Source organism: Haliotis asinina, chromosome 15 (genome assembly GCF_037392515.1).
Source record: "Haliotis asinina isolate JCU_RB_2024 chromosome 15, JCU_Hal_asi_v2, whole genome shotgun sequence".
Classification (NCBI taxonomy): Eukaryota; Metazoa; Mollusca; class Gastropoda; order Lepetellida; family Haliotidae; genus Haliotis; species Haliotis asinina.
The window spans coordinates 47,878,193-47,897,920 of record NC_090294.1 but is presented as its reverse complement, the minus strand read 5'-3'; the positions used below and the strand labels follow the sequence as shown (position 1 = coordinate 47,897,920).

Sequence of the window (19,728 nt, the reverse complement as noted above, 5' to 3'; positions counted from 1 at the left end):
GGTTCCAACCTGTTTGAATCCCTCAACAACGCCTTTGGTCTTCTCATATCGCTGATGAAGGTTGGAGAAGGCCGTTTCAACAGAGTGAAGGTCATCAAGCACCTGCTCTTTCTCGCGAACAATGTCCTGCAGTGATTGCTGGGACGCGTTACACGTCTTTTCCTTCTCCGCTGTAACACACACACACAGACATGTGCAACACGCATATGCAGTACAATTATATGCATACATATATAACACAAAAACATTAAAAACAAGCAACAAACACACACATAGCGAGTCAGCATGTGAATGACTAGAACAACCTGCTATCAAAAATATCAGCAATATCCAGTGTTGTAAACTACCCAAAAGTTCAGCCAAACAACTGGTCTGGTAACTCTCAAAAGTTACCAGACCAGTTGGAATGTTACCAGTCCAGAAGTTTCTGGACTAAGAAAAATAATGAGACTGTAAATAAGAGGAGAGAAACTGTGAGAAAATGTTTTGAAATCAAGGCTTCAGTCCTTTTACTCAAAGTCAGATTTCGTCCAAGATCACCTAGCAAGCAACTTTTTAAAACTGCCCATCCAGTTGCTAAAAAACGTCCCAGACGGTCAGGCAGGCGGAGTGTGCAATGCTGCAATATCATGGTAAGTCATCTTGAAGTAGAAGGAGAACCAGACATGATGTAGATTGAACTTACATTTCAATTCACAATCATAGTTCCTGGCCTGTCCAAGGGAAGCAACTCTACAGAACATATTGTGGAGCCTTAGATCATGGAGCCCCTCATTATCTAAGTCTGTTGTCATTAAACCTCCAACTTACCTTGCAGCTGAGAAATCGTCTTCTCGAATTCAGACACAACTGCTCTGTAAAAGAATAAAGTAAGTTTACAATCACAAAAAACGGCCCTACGCTCAGTATACTACACTTTTCCTGATAGCCAGAATAATAGGATCTTGATACAGAAAATCTTAAGATAACTGTAGTATCTTGTATAAATGTGTCACCTTGTATCATTGTTTCACCTCAGTCATTTTGCCACCTTGTATCATATCAAACTGTACCATTCCATCATCTTGTATCGCTGTGTTGCAAATTTCCACAATCTTGAAATATTAACATAAATAATTGAAGGACCACACAATCCCAAAAGTGTCATATCAAACATCTACTGACCATCCAGTTTGCAAAGTCTTGCACCAAACAAGGACAAACCGTCCAATCTTCAAGTGATGCATCAAATGTAGTGACCTCTTCAGCTATGTTATCTGCGACAGACGACAAATTTGATCCAGTTTGAATGTTGCACGACTTACTTCATCTCCTCATTGGTCTGTTTGAGTCCACGGTTGGTCTCCTCTACGTAGCCCATCTTTTTCTCACGGTCGGCAAGCTTCTTGCTCCACTCCTTTTCCTTCTGTAGCAGCTGGGCCTGGAAATTCAGCTCCAGATCCTGCTTCATCTTGTTCCAGTCTGTCTGCGAGTACTTCAGCACCTGCACAAGAACACTCAGTTACCTCCCTTGTCCATTCTGCTGACCACTCCATGACATTAGCCTCTCATGGCAGACCTGCAGATCACTCAGTTACCTCCCTTGGCCCACAACTTGCCACATTAAATCTCTAATACTGTCTTCAGTCAGTTCAGTCCTACATTGTCTTCAAGCGCCATATCTTGTTCCATGTTAACTCCTCGCAGAACACGTTCTCAGTCCATTTCAGTTACACAGTTCATGATAACCATCTATCACAGATTAAGTCTATTCTAAGTCTCCAATGGAGTGTGAGGAGATGATTTTAAATCAGTGCCCTCCTTCCAACACAATATTCACATTCAACACTTACTAAATGCTTACACTAGGCCATGTTTGTCAGCACTAACTACGAACAACAAACATGTCCTGCACAATCAGTCAGCAGTGTCAAATACATAAATTTATTCATGACAAGTAAATGGAGACCCAATGAACGATCATCATCACAAAACACCATTTAGGACTATAGTGTTAACTTGTAGTGAATAATGAAATCAGATGTCAGTCAGTTACACAAATCTCTCCAAGCAAGTACTTTCTGAAGCAGCAAATACATGCACTACTTGGTACAGCTTCAATAACCTTAATCCTCACTACAGTGTCACAGCTGACATCCTATCTAACATACACACATTTACTGAAACCATATGTTGATAGACTACCTGTGTTATTCATTCAGAGTTCGGTGTCAAGCATAACTAGAATCATGGCAATCATCAGTATGAAATAAATGTAATTACTGATGCAAAACGAAACCGAAAAATGCATAAATTACTCAAAGCAAATTATTAGAAAATACAAATACAAAAATACAATACAAAACAAATCTTGCATTATTTGTAACATAGTCGTACTACTTTCCCAAAGCTGACGACAGTGTCAAGACGTGTCTGTGCATTGAAGAAGTTAACTAATAGACGTGACTGATTTTCCACATGTCTGAAGAACAATATTAACATACTTCAAGTATATCCTATTTAAATTATTCTTCTGAACTATTCAATGCTAAATACTCGTCATAAAAGTATTTTATTTCGAGTTACGATGATGTACAAGAGTACAATGTTTATACATGTCATACATGTGTTTTTATGCCATACATCCCAGTGTTATTATGTCATACACACCAGTATCTATGTGTTACACACACTAGTGTATAAAATCTGCTGTGAGGTGTATAATATGACATATGTCCCTCATGATACTGCTGCAACTCATAGTGTTATATCCAACCCTTTGAGAAAATCAGTAAAGAACAATGTTTGCTTCAAGCTTTTAACAATGTTACATAAACTGAAGCGGTGCTCCCTGCAAGCTGATCATATAAAGAATATTGCAAAATAAATCATGTAAGTTTGAGAACCACCAACAAACACCAACTTTCAGGAATCTATATAGGCAACAGACAACTAAATCTGAAATAATGCAAAAACCAAAACCCTCCATTCCCATGCACTCTAATCTATACAAAACAATGCATAGAGAAAGCATATGAAAAAATATTTTAAAAAAATAATGAGCAAGCAAATGCACAAAGTAAATCGTTTGAAATGAAATGCATAATGTGAAATAAAGATGCTTGCATCAAACAGATGCAAGCCTTAAACTGTTGTTTTAATATTTATCGTCCACTGCAGAACTGAGAACCAAGTATCACATGAACAGTTTGGCGGAACTTACATAACACCAGGCAACATTGATCCATTATGAACTAGCAACGGCAGTGTATTTACACAAATATGTCAATATTATTCATATGAAAGTGCGTGCTTCCTCACAAATGTCCTGAAATACTAGAGAACAAAACAAAAACTGAAATGAATTAGTGGGTAGCAGCTGCTATGGATGGGGAAGAAGGGATGGGGCTACTTGCATGACACACCCACCTGGCTACAGGTGACACCCATTGAGCTACATCATTCTCAGATCAAGGTGAAGGGAGACACACAAATTCACTGGCTCAACAAATGTTGGTTGTTTTGTGCTGTTGGATATTCTAGCTAAATCATGTATTCATGAGTGAGCATACCAAGGTTAACTTGGTTAAAAATAATTCAAGGTTAAAAATAATTCTTAACCAGGAAAACAAAACCTTTGAACAAATTAATAAATATCCCAATACATGATACATAGTGCCATTGCTGACATACTGTTATAATGTACATTACTGGCATATTACTGGCATATTACTATCTTAACTCTCACTCGTGTGCCTCTGCCTACTAACAGTGTACTACTGGTATACTACTTGTATATCATGGACATTATAGCACTGGCACATTACCTACTGTGCATTATTGCTGCATCACAGACTTTCACATTACTGGTGCATTATTGCTGCATCACAGACTTTCACATTACTGGTTTATTACTGGTTTATTATTGACTTGCACATTACTGGTACATTAAAAATAATAAAAATTGAAATGTTTCTCAGACATCTGCAAGTCACTTTTATTTGTGCGCGTAACAATTTTTTATTGCCATTTTAACAAAAAATAATTTGACTTGGTTGCGTCCTGATCAACCACTCATCCACTTTAAGAAGGAGACTGTCTGTAAGAACAAATGGGACTGAATCTACGACTCACTTACATGCGCTAAACTTCCTATGCTGTATTTCTGAGAGAAAAAATGTGTTGCTCCCTTGTCACTTTTTTTCTATCAAAATTTTTTTTAAAAAGTCCTACGGTCCTTGTCACTTTTGAAATAAATGTGCCGAGAAACATTTGATTTCTTTTATGCAACCTTACTGATTTTCAGATTACTGGTTCATTACTGGTATATTACTGACACATTACAGGCTGGTATGTTACCGGTTCATTACTGGTATATTACTGACACATTACTGGCTGGTATGTTACTGGTTCATTACTGATACATTACTGACACATTACTGGCTGGTATGTTAACGGTTCATTACTGGTATATTACTGACACATTACTGGTTGGTATGTTACCGGTTCATTACTGGTATATTACTGACACATTACTGGCTGGTATGTTACTGGTTCATTACTGGTATATTACTGACACATTACTGGCTGGTATGTTACCGGTTCATTACTGGTATATTACTGACACATTACTGGCTGGTATGTTACCGGTTCATTACTGGTATATTACTGACACATTACTGACTGGTATGTTACTGGTTCATTACTGATATATTACTGACACATTACTGGCTGGTATGTTACCGGTTCATTACTGGTATATTACTGACACATTACAGGCTGGTATGTTACCGGTTCATTACTGATATATTACTGAGACATAACTGGCTGGTATGTTACCGGTTCATTACTGATATATTACTGACACATTACTGGCTGGTATGTTACCGGTTCATTACTGATATATTACTGACACATTACTGGCTGGTATGTTACTGGTTCATTACTGATATATCACTGACACATTACAGGCTGGTATGTTACTGGTTCATTACTGATATATCACTGACACATTACAGGCTGGTATGTTACTGGTTCATTACTTGTGTATTACTGACACATTACTGGCTGGTATGTTACTGGTTCATTACTTGTGTATGACTGATATTTCACTTGCATATTATTGGCATATTACCTGTAGTGAAGGATTTGTATCCATTAATGTTCACACCTTAACTACGATAAAACTAACATGTCAAATTACTTACAACACAACAATAATATAGAAAACTTCTAGAAACTATCATAGAAGCTGATCTTAAAAATTTGGTCTATAACATTCTTTCAATATTAGTGAAAGCAGCAAAACCACAAATCCATTTTCTCTGCACACATCAAGAAGCACCATGTTATACAGTTGCCCGCAAAAATGCAACAAATAAATGCAACTTATCATTTTTGCTGAGCTTGCAATTATACATATAATCATCTACCTTGTCAAACTGACATAAAATGCCAATAAATTTCAAAACCTTCTAAAAGCTATGAATATACAATTTCATTTAGAAAGTGGTCAAATGTAATACATTTTATATTCAGGATTACACTTTCCCTGTAATGGTAATTTGAGCTCTAACTCTAAGAGAGTGGGTTTCAAATCCCAGATGGGACTTAACCCAACGAAAGTACTGTAATCTGTACTTACAGAGAAAGTTTAATCACAAATATAATGTGTGTTACATTTAAAAAATAACTACATAAACAATGAAAGGTAGTCCGATTGTCATTTAAAGTTTGTGGTGTAAGCCAGTGTATCTGTAGTGCATGAGTGAATTCCTCCTTCCAGGTACCCACCCCTCAGACACTACCACCTAGACACAGGGACAACATCAGCAGTGACTGTGGCGCCATCAACAACAACCACAACAACACAACACAAAGGAAGTGAAACATCCGCATTACCTGTACACTCTCAGTTTTGCCCTTAAAGCCGGCGGGGAAACAAAAGAGATAGGTTAGTTATTGTGGTTCCTAGCTCATGTCTGGTGATGTAGAAGCATTTCTCATCCAGAAATATCAAAATTACAAAATCCATGAAGTCATCAATTTTGAAAGAAGATAGCCTCTTATATTAACTAGTATTCATATTTTGAGTCTTTTGTCATTTGCTTCAAGTGTGCATCACCAGACACTCATGGTAGGGCATTTGACATAAGTCTTCATCACTTGAGGCAACCATGACAGCATATACATTCTGACCAGAATGTTATTTTGGGATTTTCAGTAATAGTTTGAACCCCAAAAGACTTATGTCACATATTCCCTGAATGTAATTTAACACAGAAATATAGGCACCAAAATCAAACCTGTTAAGAAAAAAATAATATAACTGTCTATCAACAGGGTCTGACGACTTTGTCAAAATAATTAATGTCTGGTCTGGTCAAAAGCACATAAAGCAGGATTTTGTTACTTTCGTCATTATCACTTACACATCAGTCAGCATTATTCTTGTCAGTGGATTAATGTTTAAGCATCCAGAGGACTAAAAATAATAATTGTAATAATATCATGTTTTAAGAGATGTATTCAGGGTTGTTCTATAGGTTGACTAGTAAGTTGCCCTATCATGCAACAAAAGGCAAGATCCAGTAAAAGTGAATATGTACTTCATATGAAAATAACTATATTCATTGAAGAAGGCTAATTTAAATGCTTGTACAAGGTGTATAGAGATTTGTTGGTATGGTGGTAAGCAAGACACATACTTGCATATCAGACTGTGAGACAGACATCAGACTCATTCTTTACGAACTATAATTCTCTGTCCAAAACTATTTTATGAATTATATGCATAAATATCAAAATGATGAGTGAGGTCAAACTATAAAAGCCAGTTTAAAAAAAATCTTTAAAATTTCCACAAGCAGATATCAACTTAATTTTACAACCAAGCATCTGCATGCATGCATGTTACCCCAGAATGTTTATGCAGAAAAAATAAAGCAATTATCCCAAGATTTATTGCAAAAGTTTACAAAAGGACAAAGCTTATCAGTATTACAAAGACTGGGAGGATTTGTTTCAGAGAGGCGCAGTACATATCTGCCACATGACTGTCATGTGACCATCATGTGACTGTTAGCTCACCTGCACCAGCTGAACCACTGCCTCCTTGGTGGAGTCCCCCATGGACTGGTTCATGTCCGCTAGACCGCTATCACTCTGTGGATGGAGAATAACATAACCTGCTTATTCCAGACAGCACCATGTTTAGAACACAATGAGAGTTAACATATTTCAAGATATATACAGGATATCTGCATCTTCTAGAATGCCACTCAAACAAACTGTCTGCATCCTGTCTGTTTCCAGGTAAACAACTGTACTTTGCTCACACGTGTACAAATCTCAGTGAGAGTGATTGTTTCAGTGAATTTAGTGTTATGCTGGTTTCTAGCAATATTCCAGCAATATCAGAACAAGGGACACCAGAAATGTGCTTCACACGTACGCATGGGTTTTCAGTGTGATGGGCTAACACTTAAACCACTAGGTTACCCCACTGACTCAATCCCACTGTGATGCCCAGCAAGAACTTGAGGGATTCAGTTTGGCTTCATGTCAACTTCATGTGGGAGAAAAGTCTCCATGTTTAACAGATTGGTGAGGCACTTGTATCATAGAAAAACTTAAGTTCCTAATCATGGGAAATCATGAGTGAAACACACAATCATGAGATTAAGGTGATGCCTAGGGAAGCCGCACCATTATAGCAAACTGCTGCTCTTTAGGAGAGCTGTGCCTCCTAATACATAAACTGTATCAAACACATGACACTGAGGCATTTGCTAAATTCGTTCTCTGTTAACACTGGGAATTAGAGAGGAATGGTGTCTCACAAAAAGCACTGACATTGCATTCCAAAGTTAGGTCATCTCAATTATAGATGTTTGACTACACAAACACAGATAGTGTTACTAGTGGGTGAGTGAGTGGTTATTGCTGCATGTTGCTTGACAATCACAGACAGCTGTGTGCATGTTGATAGTGTGTATTTGACAGTCAAACTCTGGGAGGAGTTTCATATTCACTACATAAGATCAAGATTTAACACACAAATACTTCTTGATTACACTCAGAAATCTTGATTTCACTATAACATCTTTATTACACTGTGATATCTTGATATACACCTTGACATCCAGATTTCTCTATAACATCTTGATCTCAATTTAACATCTTGATCTCACTATAACAATCTTGATTACAGTATAACAATGTAAGTCAGGGGTAGAGGATGTGGCTAAGATTTCGGGGCTAGGATCTTGCTGTCTGATGACACAGTGGAGGGGCTTGACATATGTGATTTAGGTGGAGCAGGTTGTCTACCTGCTGCAGAAGCACTAAACAGTGCTTCATGCTCCTGCAGCTTGAACCTGGTAGAAAGACTATGATGACAGCCATGTCTGGGAAACAAATGAGTCTAGACAAACCAGAGGTTGACTGCACGAGCATCACTCCATGTTACTTGGGTATGATATAACACACACAAGCATGAGCATGCACGCATGAGCATGCACGCATGAACACGCACGCACGCACGCACGCACGCACACACACACATACACACACATGCAAACACACTCTGCTTGCGTACATCACCGTGCACACGAACGTACACACACACACTTGCATGCACATGCACACGCACGCACGCACGCACGCACGCACACACACACGCACACTATTAGCCAGACTGGGTTTCATCACCATCAACATTCTCTTCGATCTTCTGATTTGTGAGATGACACACACTACTCACAAAGTATCTGTATTAGTTCAAACCTTAAAACACAGGTATATTGATTAGCGTCCACACATTCACATACAGATTATAGGGTTAATCATGTCCAGTTGCAGCAAAGCAAACAATGGGAACAGCCACACATCTAACTCTACACACTGAAAAAGCTGATTTGGATGAATCAGGCAACATGGAAGGTCTGTCCCAGGTCACAGAAGCTGATGGCAGCGGTTCACACACAATGGGTGGCCATGCTGCAGTACTAAGCATGCTGGGTAACCCTTACGCACATCGTGATCTAGATTCATTTGTGTGTCCCCGCTGTGCGGCATCAAATCGCCTGCATCTGCTTCATCAGCTTGGCACCATGGGAAAGCGTCTAGAGAATCTTGGGACAATCCTGGGTTCGAGTCCTCTATCTCTGTGTAGTTGTGGATCTGCTCCACCCATGAGTCACCCATGGCAACAGGGAGAGAGGAGGAGGATGCATCATGGAACTGAAGCTCAGGCACTCTCGTCCCAAAACCAAACTGGAGGGGCCCAATCAGTGAAAATGAACATTTGTCTCAAGTGCATCTTGGCATTCACAATGAAGGCTAAAGACATAGAGATTTACATATGGCTCAGAAACTCATGCTGAAACTACTGTCACTTTTTCCTTTTCCCAAACTCAAATATTTACTTGAATATTACATAGGATGGGAAATATGGATAATCAAAAAAAAAAAAATACCCAAAGAAAAACCATTAAAAAAAATTACTTGTCACAAATACAGATTATGAATTAATCAACCAAATTCTTGGATATCCCTGATCAGCCATTAAACCTCTGATTCTTAGCCCAATGTATGACAGTTAGTACCAACAAGACAACTTGCAACTTGACATAAGCACAAGAGCTGGTACACAGGGCTGGGGTACAGAGTAGTCTCCCCTTGCTCACCTTCCCTGGACTGCACTTGAGGATGTTGTCTACATTGTTGATATGAGTGGTCTCCCCTGATGCACCGTCCAATTGATCTGCCAACACACGGGCGGCAGGGTGTTTCTTCACTTGTCTGCTGCCAGTCTTCCCTGATGCAGGGGGTGTATTCAAGGACATAAGATCATCCTCACTGGAAGGGAAAAAAAATCATTCATCAGAAATCTTCTCTAACAATCTCTGACCAATTAGGGGACTAGCATCTGAAAAAATGTCTGTGTCAGTATGTGCAGGGATGGAAACAGGTGAAAGTGATTTCAGCTGAAAATCAGCAGGGTCCAGAATTAATTGATTTGCATATAAATCAGCAGACTTCTGAGGATCCGCAGAAAAATGTGTGAATGAAATCTTTTCCACTAGACCAGTAGTTTCCCGAGCCAATGAAATGGTTAAAAGACCAGCCCAAAAAGTGATAGTGACCAGTGAACGCCTGCATTAGAATTGGTCTTCAGTAACACATGCTTGTTATAAGAGGAGACTAACAAAATCGGGTAGTCAGGCTCACTGACTGGGTCGACACATGTCATCATGGATTGTCTGAGTCAATTATTTACAGGCGGCCATCATATAACTGGAATATTGCTGGGAGATAGCTATCAACTTTTGGAAGTGCTTGGAGTTAATCTGATGTAGGGACTATTGATTTACAGATGTTTAAACAACTGTCACAGGAGTGCATTTATTGGGCAGATCCAGGATTTTTGAGCAGGGGGCTGCACATACACCATCAAGTCGAAAGGTTTAAAGAAATGCTCCTTAGGGACTTTTAGCAATATTGCAGCAATAACACGGCTGAAGACACCAGAAATGGTTTCACACACTGTACGAGGAACAAACCCCGGTCTTCGGCAAGACGAATGAACTATCTGACCACAAGGCTACCCCCACTAACCCCTTACTGTGACCAAAGTGGTTAGTGTGCTGTGTGTGAAAATGCATGCAACCCCTCCCTCTGGATCCAGCCTGACATTTCCCAGTCAACACACAGAAAAAATAATAAGACAAAATAAATTGACATAATAAGAGGTTAGCAGCATTTGTATTCTGAGTAACAATATGACATATCGGTAATTTTCAGTTAAAAAGCGAAACAATGAAGTGCTTGGTTTGGACAATGAGTAAATTTGTCAAGAAATATTCTTTATACACGATAAAGCCACTGATCGTCAGTTGCTTCCATTCACATCTAATATGACTTCACATGACAAAATGATGAGTTGTGCCACACTTATCAGTGTCCACATAAAAGTCAAGACATATGTTGGAAATGAACCAGGCATCTTTATGAATAGTCAACACCTTAACAACAAAACTACCGTACAGCCTTCACCAAACACTAACATACCAGAAAAACATTCAAAATGAAAACTCTTCTGCCTGAAGATACATATCAGAAGTGCTGTCATCTCAAAATACTGTGAACAAGTTTTGAAGTAATATTCACAAGACATAAACATCACATAGCTGATGTCCTTGGCTTCAGGTTTACCAGATTACAACAGTATGTCTGACAGTCTCTGTACCATATTATTTTACTTCCTGCCCAGCCAGTCATGTATTTCTACAGCCTTAAATGAAGCAAGTATGGATTTGTTTCCCACACATTCATAGCCAGTCTTTCGGGGATTCCTTTTCAACTTCAAGTTTCATTGCTTCTATGAAAATAACTTCACTTCTGAGAGAAGAGTTTGTCTATTAAAACTATTCTACAGTTTACCTGATGAGAATCGTGATGGTGGACATACTGACAACAACTGTTGTAGGATTCGACTTTGGTAGTGTAACTACAACAGTCCGTCAGTGTGGTCAGTATGGTTAGTGTGCCGGTGACATGCATGTGTGTGTGACTCAGTGGTCACACAGTGGTTATGTGACAGCCAGAGGAGTTGGACTTGCATAACCAATAGTTTCATCCTGGCTGTTCATGCAGTCAATGTTGAATAACTTAGATATTACTACGGCCTATGGCCACACACATATGTTATAATCAGAGAGGACTCAGGCAGTCACATGTGATTTATCTAATCGTTTTAAATACTGTTTACTTGCAATGCGTATTTTCAAATCAAATGGAAAACATCATATCAATAATCCCCACCACATTAGTAATTGGGCTTTTTTCATATAGTATTGACAATAAAAAGAAAGGGTGGGCAACTCCCAAAAATTATTTTAAGGCATCATTATCGTAACTCTTGGTAAGTATTCTTTTGGTATGATTCATTTTTGTACCTTTTCGTAGCCACGGAGAAAGTGTCTTAATTGCAGCTATGATCTCAGGCAAACAAGGAATCGTTTATCAGAAGCACCCATATACCATGATGCAACAGTTTAGCATGTGTTTGATACATGTGTAACGTTTCAAAATACAATAAATACATTTTCCAGGGAGGCTACAGAAAAAAAAATCAGATGGATGATGGACTGACAGGTGACATAACTGATAATGTGACTTCAAATTTTAACTTCACTTGAAGACATATTGCAGCTGATGAACAGTACCAATACTGGAACTGAACGCATGTCTTGACTGGGACAAGCCTCCACATTAACCACTTGGCCACCTGCCACCCTTCCAGAGATTTACTTTAATCGACTAATCCTTAATCTCTGAAAGACATGTCATTCAAATTCTGTAATTATTATATCTAATTAAACAACAGGATGGAACCTAAGTACAGTTCATCAAATGAAAAAATAGCGTCATTTTCCAAAATATATGTAGAAATATAGGAACTGTCTGGATATTCAGGGTCTTATTATAAGGTATTTTGATATAATAGCAAGCTGGTCTGACAAAGTGGACTGTCAACTTTGACCAGTTAGTGATCAGTGGAGCACAGACCTGGAGGTCTGGTGTAGGCAGTGAACCATAAAGAGTGGACATGACTTGGGGCCTTATTACATCATTAATGTCCACCACAGACACACTGACCAGTTGAGGTAAACTCATACTGAGGTAACTCTCTGTTCACTGATAGTAACTGAGTGAGTGAGTGAGTGGGTGAGTGGGATTTAGAACCTCTTAGAACAGTTTTCCACGCATATATCACAGCATGTCAGCTAATGTTGAAGTAAAGATTGAAGCCTTAGAGGTGCGCAGGTAGAATGGTGTCAAACCAAACCAGCATTACCCAGACTTCAGGGAAACAACTCCGCATAGCAAACAATGGTGCTTCAGCTAACAATGCAACAACAACAACAACAAAATCATGCCTGCACACATGCACCTTTAATTACAGGAAGGCCGAGGGTGATTTAATACTGAGATTCTGATGTCAGTTGGAAGGTAATTGGACATGGAGACACTGTACCTAAATATTACCTGAGCCGGTGTTAGGTGATCAAAATTACACTGGGACATACTTTCATGCTATGATTAATGGGTCATTAATGTAATGACTAATGCTGGCAATTTACTTACTGAAAACTTGCATAACCATTAAAGTACTTCATATATACACAACAACATTCCAAACAAAGTGTGCCAACTAAACTGCAAAAAGCATAATTACATGTCTTAAAAGAACCAAAACTTCCACTCCTTAAAAAATCAAGGATACTGTTTTTCACAATCAGCACCACCATCTCAAACTATGCTGTTTGCACTAGCTATGTATGATTGGCCAGGCTGATGTGTCAGAAGAGTGAACTTGACACCCTGAACTAACACAAGTAGCAATAATGGATTTCTTCTCAACACTCAACAAGCTCAATTAATCTGCTCCACACAAGGTCATTTCAGTATTGTCATATCTCCCTGGCAGAAGCTCTCCGCTACACACCGACAGAGTGGATATGACTTCAGATGCAGGGAGGGGAAGAACTGAGCTGGGGAGTCCCTAGTCAGTCTGGATATACTAGACAGCAGGATATGCTAGACAAGTGGAGATACTGGACACATCAGTCAGGATATACTAGACAGCAGGATATGCTAGACAAGTGGAGATACTGAACACATCAGTCAGGATATACTAGACAGCAGGATATGCTAGACAAGTGGAAATACTGGACACATCAGTCAGGATATACTAGACACTGAGGATATACTAGACAGCAGGATATGCTAGACAAGTGGAGATACTGGACACATCAGTCAGGATATACTAGACACTGAGGATATACTAGACAGCAGGATATGCTAGACAAGTGGAGGTACTGGACACATCAGTCAGGATATACTAGACACTGAGGATATACTAGACAGCAGGATATGCTAGACAAGTGGAGGTACTGGACACATCAGTCAGGATATACTAGACACTGAGGATATACTAGACAGCAGGATATGCTAGGCAAGTGGAGGTACTGGACACATCAGTCAGGATATACTAGACACTGAGGATATACTAGACAGCAGGATATGCTAGGCAAGTGGAGGTACTGGACACATCAGTCAGGATATACTAGACACTGAGGATATACTAGACAGCAGGATATGCTAGACAAGTGGAGGACTGGACACATCAGTCAGGATATACTAGACACTGAGGATATACTAGACAGCAGGATATGCTAGACAAGTGGTGATACTGGACACATCAGTCAGGATATACTAGACACTGAGGATATACTAGACAGCAGGATATGCTAGACAAGTGGAAATACTGGACACATCAGTCAGGATATACTAGACACTGAGGATATACTAGACAGCAGGATATGCTAGACAAGTGGAGGTACTGGACACATCAGTCAGGATATACTAGACACTGAGGATATACTAGACAGCAGGATATGCTAGACAAGTGGAGGTACTGGACACATCAGTCAGGATATACTAGACACTGAGGATATACTAGACAGCAGGATATGCTAGACAAGTGGAGATACTGGACACATCAGTCAGGATATACTAGACACTGAGGATATACTAGACAGCAGGATATGCTAGACAAGTGGAAATACTGGACACATAAGTCAGGATATACTCGACACTGAGGATATACTAGATAACAGGATATGCTAGACAGCAGGATATACTGGACACAGTCAGGATATGCTACACATCAGTAAGGATATACTAGAAGACACTGAGGATCTACTTGACGACAGGATATGCTAGACAACAGGATACACTGGACACAGTCTGGATACAGTCTAGACACATCAGTAAGGATATACTAGAATCAACAGTCAGGATATGTTAGACGCATCAGAAAAGATACCATAGACACTGATGACATACTAGACATATCAAACAGGACATACTAACCATATCCTGTGGGATACACTACAATCATCAGTCAGGTTACGTTAGACAACTTGGTCAGGATATCCTAAACACATCATGTCGAGCAGCAGTGGAAGACTTAAATATAACTCAACAATTTTCAAAGCTCATGTAGTTTTACTTGCATACCTTTGAATCAACGAAATATGTCCACGTCATGATATCCCCCAATATGTCCTGATTTGACATGATACATGATACACCACACGGTATAGCCAACGGTCTGAACGGTCCTTAAGTGACCACTGAACCACCATGTGGTTTAAATTGAAGTCCTTATTTGACTTTTAACAATTGTGCCCTGATTTGGCACTATATACGAGACAGTCATCGACAGCGTGGGTACCCAAACGAAAACATATCTAAAACTGTCCTGCTCAGGGGCCGTGTACACCGATGCAGGCGTCTGCGCATGATGCACGTTTTTCACGAATCGCTGGCCACCGTGTTCAAGTGGTGCGTTCGTGCAAATGTTTTGAGTTCGTCAGGATATATACTTTACACAGTTTCTAGCCTCAACAACACATGCAATACATAAGATTGCATTTACGTAAAATATTAGACGTTGCAAGGGTCACAGAAATAATGTTTATATTTGAAAACATATTATCTTCAAACATCAAACAACCCACAACTCTCCTAAATAATGTTTCTATACTTGAGAAGGAACAAATGTTTTCAGTATGTAAATTCTCAATTGTCTGGTCAAGAGATGAGAGTGTTCCAGTTCACCTGAGCAATACATCACATACATGCAACAGTTAATACACAATACAGCACACCTGCCTGTATCAATTCATTCATTAATCATGTTCATTTTGCATCAGTTTTCAAAATATAGACATTTTGTCCTCAACCAAAGTGACAATCATTTAGGCTGGCATAACCTTAATCAACACCAACAAATCTGCAAAATCTGATTGGTTGCCAGTGCAAAATTGATGCATTGTTTTGAAAAACGTATGATTGAGTAAAATGAATATTTAATGTTTGATCATGAATTTAGAACAAAACAAAGTAATTTAAAGTTATCTTTTACTCATTACCCTTGATGCAAAACAAAAACTATGAGAACTTGTAGTTATGTTCTCTGTCATGAAAATAGAGAAGTATTCAACATAAAGGAGGTCGACATAAAGGAGGTCCAACATTAGGGTCATGACAATGACCCCAAGTCATTCATGCACAATATGACCCTCTGTATGTGTCATGCACAATGTCACTATCCCCAGTCATAACAAGTAAAGTAAAGAAAAGAAAGAATTCATCTCTTGGTGTGGAACTGAAAGCAATCGATCATCGAGTACTGGATTAAGTGGAACAACAGCACAACTGACATCTTCCTCTACCTTGAGATAGGCTGGCCTGCCTCTGTAGACTGACAACTGTTTACCTTCTCAGTTCAGCTCTCACAGATCAATTTGGTGTGGAGGAGCAGAACCTAATTATATTTCGTGGATCTGACAGTTTTATAACCAGGAGGGCAGACTGTGTTGTACATGGAAGATTGCAATATACAGGACAAGATGGCAATAAAACTCAATACCCAATGATTTAATTTCTGAGCCACCTTTATTAACAGGGTCTTCTGTACTCTGCAATGGTTGCAAGAACATGGCCAAGTCTGGTGCATTTTGTCAACAAAACACAGGATATCACTACAAGACCAGGTAAACATAAAGTGTAGGCACATACCATCAACAAAACACAGGACATCACTACAAGCTAGATCAACATCAAGTCCAGACACATACCATCAACAAAACACAGGCCATCACTACAAGCTTGATCAACATCAAGTTTAGGCATCATCAACAAAACACAGGTCATCACTACAAGCTTGATCAACATCAAGTCTAGGCACATACCATCAACAAAACACAGGGTATCACTCCAAGACTAGGATCAAGTTTAGGTACATACCATCAATAGTATACAGGATATCATCCCAAAACCAGCTTGATAAGTGTAGGCACAGACCATCAACAAAACACTTGGATATCACTACATGACCAGCATCAAGTCTCGGTACATAGCATCAACAAAACACAGGATATCACTACAAGACTTGCAGCAAGTCTAGGTACATACCATCAACAAACCACAATATATCACTACAAGACTAGAGGAGTTCCATTACACAATCTGTAATTTCTTCACACTAAGGATTGTCAGAGGCATGTACTTCACCAGAAGATTTCACCAGCACATACTTGTGTCAGCTGAGCTGCTAGTTCCTCATACCAACAGTACCAGTAGCAGCCCAGACATGAAGGCAGGAACCAAGCGGAGCAGCTGGGGCATCTCGCCTGTATCTGGTGCGTGTCTGTGAGGGCATGTGCTGCTTGTGAATGAGGGAACTACATGGAAATCATCAAATGAATCACACATCCTTGCTAAAACTCTTCTTGCATAAATTCTTCTTGTATTCCCTTCCTATACCCTCATTTGTCTGAAATACATAATGACTTAACGAGCAATGAAACATGACAAGCATTAATGTGTTCTAAATCCAGAAATATTTGACACACCTACAACTGGGTGATTATGTCATTAGTCACCTATACTCTCATGTTGCTAAAAACATGTACAATCTGGTCGTGAGTAAACTGTATACTCATTTTGTTAGTAACTTGATAATCTTTCCTTTAACTGATAATCTTGTCAGTAACTTGATAATCTTGTCAGAAGGATTTATATTACCTTGTCCATGGTAACTTGTATTGAGTAAACAGCTGGCAACTTATACAATCTTTTCCTCAATAATGTTATAATCTTGTCCTAAGTCACAACACTTATGAGTAACACTTACAGCGTGTAGTACAAGCAATTTAATCCTGCAACAATTCCCTCAGCTTTCTGCTGGCGAGAATTACAGTGATGGTCAAATGTTCCCCGTGCTAACTAAGCCTTGTCTCAAGGGACACCATGATGTGCCAGCCACTGACCAGGGTCTGACAGATGAAGTTGGTAGCAGTTGAACTCTGTAATGTGTTGAAGCCACACTGTCTTAATCACAGCACCTAACCAGATTCACACTCTGGTGGACAACTAACCAGGTTCACACAGTACTAGATACCTGACCAGGTCACACAGTACTTGAAGCAGTGGGGTAGTCCAGTGGTTAAAGCGTTCGTTCATCACAGGTTCGATTCCCCATAACAGTATAATGTGTGAAGCCTATTTCTGGTGTCCCCCAATGTAATATTGCTGGAATACTGCTAAAAGCAGGGTAAAACCATACTCACTCACACAGTACTAGGCACCTGTCTAGGTCACTGAGAGATGGACACCTGACCCAGACAACAATCCTGGAGCAATCCAGACATTGCTGATGATGATGAGAAAACACAGGGCTAATCCTCACGACACAGTGTAGAGTTAACAACACCCTGTCCTTAACCTCTTACGACCATAACATCCTGCAATGTCCTTCACATAAACAAACAAAAGCACAGACGTTTTGTTTGTGTAACTCAACACAATCATATAACATCAAATGATGAATGACAGAAACATGTGAAACACAGGATTTGCTAATTCATCAAAACAGAACCAAATGTCATGGTGACCTCAAACATCTAAATCATGGTGACCACTACCATGTTCCCACCACTATGCCACCCAGGTGCTCTATTGTCGCACAATATTGTTTGGGGCATATATATCTGTGTTTCAGTATAATTATATTCATCATTCTTGTTGTAGCAAAATCAACGTACAAACTATGTTAGCTGCTGTACCACAAAACACTTCCTCCAGCACTTGTTATCAGCAATGATCCATCAGCACTACACTGCCTGTATATTAAGGAACCAGTGATTGAAGAACCAGTGATTGAAAGCAGGAGCAACAATCCATTGGCAGTCTCATGACATGCAAACAAGACCAGGGATAGAGATGTATACAGAGTTATCAGACTGTCACCTACTTATTCATGTTACAGGTGCACAATGGTCTACTAATATTTCAAACATTTTCAGTGTATTCCAATACGAATTTACTAAAAGACTTTCTCATGTCTATCTTTTCAAGGTACAGAGTTTGCCAGCCTAACCGTTTGAGTCATGTCTTAAGTTATGAACCACAAGGTGCTGCTGACAAAATCTACAACAGATTTAACTTCATGATTTGAATGGAGGTAGTGACTTGTTTGGGTTTATCTATAAATCAGTCACAGGGGATCCAACTGATTGATTCTTGGGTCCAGGAATTGAACATGGGGCCATGGATTTCAGCCAAAGGGACACTTCCCTTGATGTCCATGACAGTTAGAATGGTACATGCTTAGCAGTGTGTTATACATTTAACACTATTTGATGGAAGTCACTCAAAGAAACACACAGCACAATCTAGGACAATATTGATTAATAATAATAATGACTAAACATCTATGCTGTTCTGGAGAGTCTCAGCTAGAAATATTTGCATCCAAATCTCAGTTCATGGTCCATCCTCAATAGTTAGGTTATAGATAAACCCTGAATATGTACTGACAGTAACTGTACACTGTTGGGACCACAGTATTGATGTTGACCAGTGATGGTGAAGCTGAGAGAGACAACTGACACTACAGTCTGAGGGAGACTGACATTTACAACTACCGGGGCAAGTCGACTTTGTTTCATAGTGAGAAACACAAAGATGTATTTGTTTAATGACTCATAGAGTATTTAAATGGACTGCTCAATCAGGATCGCACATTTCAAATTGACTTATTGGGCATGCATAGTTGACTGTCTCCAGTATTATGCAAAGAAGAGTTCTCTCCCTTCAGTTAATTATTAC

The 19,728-nt window shown here is 39.3% G+C and overlaps 1 protein-coding gene across 1 annotated transcript in view; it reads right to left on the bottom strand.

Moving 5' to 3' along the window:
• Window positions 1–19,728, bottom strand: part of LOC137266474 (transforming acidic coiled-coil-containing protein 3-like) — a 77,776-nt gene that overhangs the window by 9,003 nt on the left and 49,045 nt on the right. Inside the window, exons 8-13 of the mRNA XM_067801974.1 lie at window positions 9,669–9,840; window positions 7,069–7,143; window positions 5,881–5,901; window positions 1,305–1,483; window positions 811–854; window positions 10–170 (exon numbers count right to left, since the gene is read on the bottom strand). Coding sequence (XP_067658075.1) covers window positions 10–170; window positions 811–854; window positions 1,305–1,483; window positions 5,881–5,901; window positions 7,069–7,143; window positions 9,669–9,840 — 652 coding nt within the window. The remainder of the gene's footprint in view (window positions 1–9; window positions 171–810; window positions 855–1,304; window positions 1,484–5,880; window positions 5,902–7,068; window positions 7,144–9,668; window positions 9,841–19,728) is intronic.